This window comes from Ipomoea nil, unplaced genomic scaffold, assembly GCF_001879475.1.
Source record: "Ipomoea nil cultivar Tokyo-kokei standard unplaced genomic scaffold, Asagao_1.1 scaffold1334, whole genome shotgun sequence".
Lineage (NCBI taxonomy): Eukaryota > Viridiplantae > Streptophyta > Magnoliopsida > Solanales > Convolvulaceae > Ipomoea > Ipomoea nil.
Window position 1 is genome coordinate 1,852,415 of NW_017617762.1, and position 5,657 is coordinate 1,858,071.

At 35.5% G+C, this 5,657-nt stretch overlaps 1 protein-coding gene across 4 annotated transcripts; it reads right to left on the reverse strand.

Annotated features, from left to right (window-relative positions):
• Positions 1-613: 613 nt before the first annotated feature.
• Positions 614-4,415, reverse strand: LOC109185641 (heterogeneous nuclear ribonucleoprotein 1-like). Of its 4 annotated transcripts, XR_002055007.1 has the most exons (5): positions 4,101-4,415; positions 3,196-3,418; positions 1,878-3,018; positions 1,482-1,713; positions 614-1,230 (listed from the first exon to the last, which is right to left on the reverse strand). XR_002055007.1 is itself a non-coding variant. In XM_019335604.1 (4 exons), the coding sequence occupies exons 2-4, from the start codon at positions 3,415-3,417 to the stop codon at positions 1,217-1,219; spliced, it is 1,377 nt and encodes a 458-aa protein (XP_019191149.1). In that variant the 5' UTR covers position 3,418; positions 4,101-4,407; the 3' UTR covers positions 614-1,216. The 4 variants fall into 4 exon arrangements, 3 of the variants coding, with proteins under 3 accessions (XP_019191149.1, XP_019191148.1, XP_019191146.1); XM_019335604.1 differs by lacking the exon at positions 1,482-1,713 and having other exon boundaries at positions 4,101-4,407; XM_019335603.1 differs by lacking the exon at positions 614-1,230 and having other exon boundaries at positions 1,572-1,685; positions 4,101-4,410.
• Positions 4,416-5,657: the final 1,242 nt, after the last annotated feature.

The following is a 5,657-nucleotide window of genomic DNA, read 5'->3' on the forward strand; positions in this document are numbered from 1 at the left end:
TATGTCTACAAAAGTATTATGTTTTCCTTTATAAGGGGCATTTTATTCATGATTCATGATATAATATTATATTTACTAGCATAAGTATAACATTTACATATTAATCTGACCCAACCGGCCTCACGGATAAAGATCCGTGAGACATTCTCACACAAGTGTGACCTGTTATATATTTACTTATTTTTAAAATCTAATTTCGATACACAATTTGTATTCATAGGCACACAAATCGCATAATACAGGACCCAAAATTTCATAACATAAGACACAATTATTAATTTGTTTCAGGTACAAAATTCATAGTTTTAAGATACATAATTTTATAACACAAAACACAAAAACTCACAACATAAAATACACACACATACACAAAAATCCACAATGCACTATAAACCTAGTCCATGGTATATGGATGGTTCCTTCGTAATCACTTCCATGTAGCTTCTTATCATTTTAATTACATGCTTAATCCTTTCCTTGACTAATTTAAAAAGGTATGTTAGAGACTAATAATACATACAAAAGTGAGTATTATTCTATATCATAATATTTGGATTATAGATTGTACGATATTATTAAATTGCGTTATTAAACTTGTAATTCGAAATATATATATTATGCAATATTCAGAATTCAAATTAAAAGACTTCATGAGTCAGATTGGGACATTGCTCATTATAATCACTCCCAAACAATGAATGTTTCATTGTTGATGAGCAAAACATTATTGTACTACAACAATGTTTCTGACAATGCCCCCAAAGGGGAACGAACAAGGATACAACAACAAACTTGCAGCCAGCAAAATTACAGCAGAAGAACAAAAGCAGAAGAATCCCAAAAAAAAAAAAGGAAAATTACACTTCTCTATCTAACTACATCACATACATACAGATGGTACGTACAATAATTTAAGTCGGGAATTCTACCACGCCTGTATGGCGCCATAACTGTACCTCTCCCGTATACCTCTAACAAAGCGGCAAGTATAGTTTCATCGAGCAAAGAAGTTCCCATTTTCAAGTATATTCGCTAATCGATTTTAAATCTCAGCCTATGTCAAAGAAAAACCTCTAAAGTTCAAACCTTTATGGAAAATCCGATCCATTGCAGATGTTCAAACCTCTAGCCTGAAGTATTTATCTGCACAAACACGACCCTTAACGCATTTGATGTCCAAAAGAGGGGTTTCCCCTCCATACACGTATCTTCTTTCCTAGGCAGCAATTCCTGCAACATAATGAAAAGCAGTTAAGTAAGAACTGTCTTTTCATCAAGATTACAATATCATCCTAAATGGCAGTAAACAAGAATGTGGCCGGGTTTATTACGTTGCTATTACATATATTTTGCAAGACAACTGAATCGGGCTAAAACTACTCAAAATTTTGATATTTGTCGTCCTTCAGTTTATGAGTAACGTAGCACAAACATCAATGTAAAATAGAAACAAGAATTCAAGAATGCGGGTACTATCTTACCCTCAAGTTCAAAAGTGTGTAGTGAATGTCCCCGTTGTTCACAAAGTTTCGTAGCGTTTATCCCTTCATCACTAGCTCCTCCACTAGATGCTGATGATGGAGTGGGGACCAAAAATGGAAAAGGATGGGGATAAAAAATGAGCAAAGTGAAGAAGAATAGGGACAAAAGTGTCCATTATTCTTAGTCCCGAGTCTTCACTTTTCCTGTTTTTGGTCCCCGCTTTGTTAGCATCTGATGGAGTTAGCAACAGAGGGACAAATGCTAGGTAACTTTGTGGAAAATAGGCAATTTTGAACTTGAAAGATAAGACCCTCAAAATCAACAACATTAGGGACGTAAAAACGACAAAATTCTTTCCAAAAACCAGAAAGGAAGTGTAAAATCAATATGTTTACCTCTATTCGATCTATTTGTAACAGTATAACCACCAACACAACCACGCGAGTTATTAGGCATAACATCTGAGGATATACTTTCAAGCCCATAACCAAAAGAACCAGAAACTTCAAGCTTTGGAGATGAAGAACGCGGTGTTGGATCCTCAAAGAACGAGCGGTTTCCAGTCCCATACAAGTTTCCCGAATCCCGGATATAAACATTTTCCGTTGCAGCATATGAGCCACTATTTTGTGCATATCCTCCCCCACTACCAAAGCTATTACCTCCATTGTTGTAAGTGAAGTTTTCACTGTCAAAACAACCATTCCTTCCGGTTTGACTTGAAATGGAGGAACCCCAAATCGTTCCAAGACCTCCAAAGGGAGCAGCCAATCCACTGTTCCCACTTCCCGAGCCAACAAAGTTGGCGGGATTTGTGCTATAACTAAGATTCTCACTGTCCCATAGGTTCCAAGATGTTGACTTTAACATGGAACCACTTCCAACCCCCCCTGGAGCATTACCAATTGGGGCATTGTACCTATTTGGTAGCCCACCGTTAAAGGAATTCAGGGCACCCCCGTATCCAATATTAGAACTCAAATTTCCAGTTTCCGAAAAGTTTAAATTCAATGGGGAGTTTAGAGTCGGTCTTGACTGATTAAACAATGAATATCCACTACGACCAACAACAGTCGGGCTAAATCTATCCATTCTTACTCCATAACCTCCTAGTGAACTTAGAGTGTATCCATTCGGGAAACTGTTTACTCGGTTCAAACCGGAGTTATATCCACCTAATGGGCTCCGGTTTGGCCCCGGTGATAACTCCTTAGGAACAGCTCGCTTCACTTCAACCATTTTCCCATTAAGTTCATGAAACATTTTGTGCAGAACTCTATCTACTGCTTCCTCTGAGTCATAAGTGATGAACCCAAAACCTCTAGGCCTTTGTGTGTTGTGGTCATACATCACTACAACATCAGTGATCGTCCCAAATTGATCAAAATACTTTTTAAAGTCACTCTCGGACACTGAGGATGCCAAACCTCCTACAAAAATCTTTCTTGTTCGGATGGAACCTGGAAAAGATGGTATATTTACGCTATTTCTATTCATGTGTTGATCATCCCTAGGTACAGCCTTCTTTGCCTCTACCTGGAGAAAATAGCAAAATAAGAAACGGGTTCAAGGCCAAATTCACATTGTGAACATCAAAAGGTAATAGCTGATCACATTTCTTTAGTATGATCACAGTTCTGAAGCCAACCAATTGCGATTCTTGAATGCAAAAACAAATCTAGAAGTAATAATAATATTTTGAATATCACTCACAGTTCTGCCATCAATCATGTGTTTTTCTTTGACAACTCTTTCAGCAACAGAAGGATCCTCGAAAACAACAAAACCAAAACCGCGGGCACGGCCTGTGGCACGATCCTTCATGATCACTGCCTCGACTACTTCTCCAAATGTTTGGAAATACTCTTTGAGACGGCCTTCATTGGTGTCCCATGAAATCCCTCCAACAAACAATTTTCCAGGCTCCATTGCCATCCTGAACATAACAACTCCAATCACCCCATCAGACAATTAAAATGAAATGAAACAAATTCTAAATTTTAATCAAAATTCAAATTGTTCTGTTTACCCTTTAAACAGAAAGAAAGAATTCACAGAAAAAGTTCACTTTTTCTCAACCCACTTTCCTATACAATCCAAAATCACTCCCTGGACCAGAAAACATCATAAAAGGATTCTTTCAAATAGTGTAAAACTTGATAAGTAAATCAGCAAGTCCAGAATTCTATTGCCTCATCAGTCACACCAATCCAATACATAATATCGAAATGCACACTATGCAACAACAACATCAAAACAATATAAATGAACAAAAGTTTAAAACAAACAGAAAAAAGAAAAAGCACGCCATCCATGAATTTTTTTTTTTAAAGATAATCTGATCTTCAACAATAGTTCGACCCACAATTCAAAATCGCAAGAGGAGCAAGAATGTTCCGAAAACATCAATTTAAAACAATCGAGAACATATCAAACAGCCCAAAAAAAAAATAAATAAAAAATCTATGAATAATTTAAAATTAAAAAAGATCATCTGATCTTCAAGTATTGTTTGATCCACAATTCAGAATCCCAAGAGGAGCAAGAATGTTCCAAAAACTTCAACTTTAAACAATCGAGAGCATATGAATACATGGAAGCAAACAGCTAGGATTTACCAAAGGGCGAAGACAGATGACAAGCGGGCAAAATTCAAGATCTGAGGAGAGGCATATGCAAGCAGAGGGCTGGAAAGGCCCTCTCTTTTCCTCTCGCTCTGTTTTTGCTCCAAAATCAAATTTTTGGTTCAATCATTCCGGTGCATAATGAATATATAGAAAGAGATAAAGAAGGGAGAGAGAGAAAGAAATTGTATCAATGGTGAGGAAAGGAAGAGAGGGTAAGAGAAGGATAAAGTGTGGTGGGAGAAGAATTACACCTAAAATAGTGAACACCATATATAGATATATATGTATGTATGTATATTTTATATATAATATATATATTGTAGTGTGTGCATGAGAGACGAGAAGGATCTTTGGCTATCCTCTCATGTGAAGCGGAGAGACGACAGAAGATGGTGAATGGTGATTACCACTTTCCTACTTTTCCATTTTCTTTTTTACTTTTCATATTTTGCTTAAAATGTAATACTCTGTAAAAACTAAAAAGGCTAGTCTAATTATCACATGGAAATTTAGACTCTATATTTTTTATTTTTTTTTTTTGTTTTGGTACAATGAATAAAGAAACTAAACAAAATATTCTCTTCACATTAAGGATTGTTTGATAAATGGTTGATCAATCAAAATTTTTGACATTTTAATCCGTCCAAACAGTCAAAAAGTGTTTGGTTAAATAATGTTTTAGGATAGTGTTTTGCTCCAAAACGCTGAAATTTGAAATGTTATTTTGAGCGCTGTTTTGGAATGGTGTTTTGAGAAAAAAAAAATTTCAAAACACGCTTAAATAACCTTACAACGGGGCATTCAAAAAAAAAAAAAAAAAAAAAAAAAAAAAAAAAAAAAAAAAAACCTTACAACGGGTCTGCCAATAGGTTCCACTAGACCCGTGGCAAGTCTCATTGCTTGCAACGGGTTTGCGAACGAGTCTGGTGAGACTCGCTGCCAACAAATCCCCCTTTTTTTTTTAAATTCATTCACGCTATATTTTGATAAGTACAATGTGAGTAGGATTCAACCATAATGGTTAAAGTAGATTGGTGGGTTGAAACTTGTGTTGCATCTTAGAGGTCATGGATTTGAATTTGAGCGGTTAACAACTATTTTCTAAACACCCCTAGAGGTCCGATTTTCTATAAGGATTACATTTCTCCACATAACTATTACAATTTTCATCATAATAACTCTTCAATTCTTAATTTACATTTTGATTTAAAAATATCACATTCTTTTGTCATGAGTATTACACTTTCTCTTAGAGTTAATACCCAGTATAGTCCTCGACTATAGTGATTTTACTCAGTTTAGTCTTAAATGACTTTTTGTACTCAATTTAATCCTTGACTTTGATGGTTTTACACAATTTAGTCATTTGTTGAAAATTCTGTTAGTTGACTGTTAGAAATAGGGTCCTAATGGTAATTTTACATCCTTCATCCCATTTGGGATGATTCCTTCTTCCCCTTATTAGGATCCATGCATAAATGTAAATCTCCGCACCCAAATCAACTTCAACCCTAATTTTTTTTTTTTAAACTGTAGGCAAATATTTAT

Bases quoted from the DNA above. Each gene is read 5' to 3' on its own strand.
- LOC109185641 (XM_019335601.1), bottom strand. From the start codon at position 3,417: ATGGCAATGGAGCCTGGAAAATTGTTTGTTGGAGGGATTTCATGGGAC. The intron at 3,019-3,195 runs GTGAGTGATATT...TATTTTCTCCAG, and splicing joins ACATGATTGATGGCAGAACT to GTAGAGGCAAAGAAGGCTGT. The intron at 1,790-1,831 runs TTTGTCGTTTTT...ATTTTGAGGGTC, and splicing joins TTCTGGTTTTTGGAAAGAAT to TTATCTTTCAAGTTCAAAAT.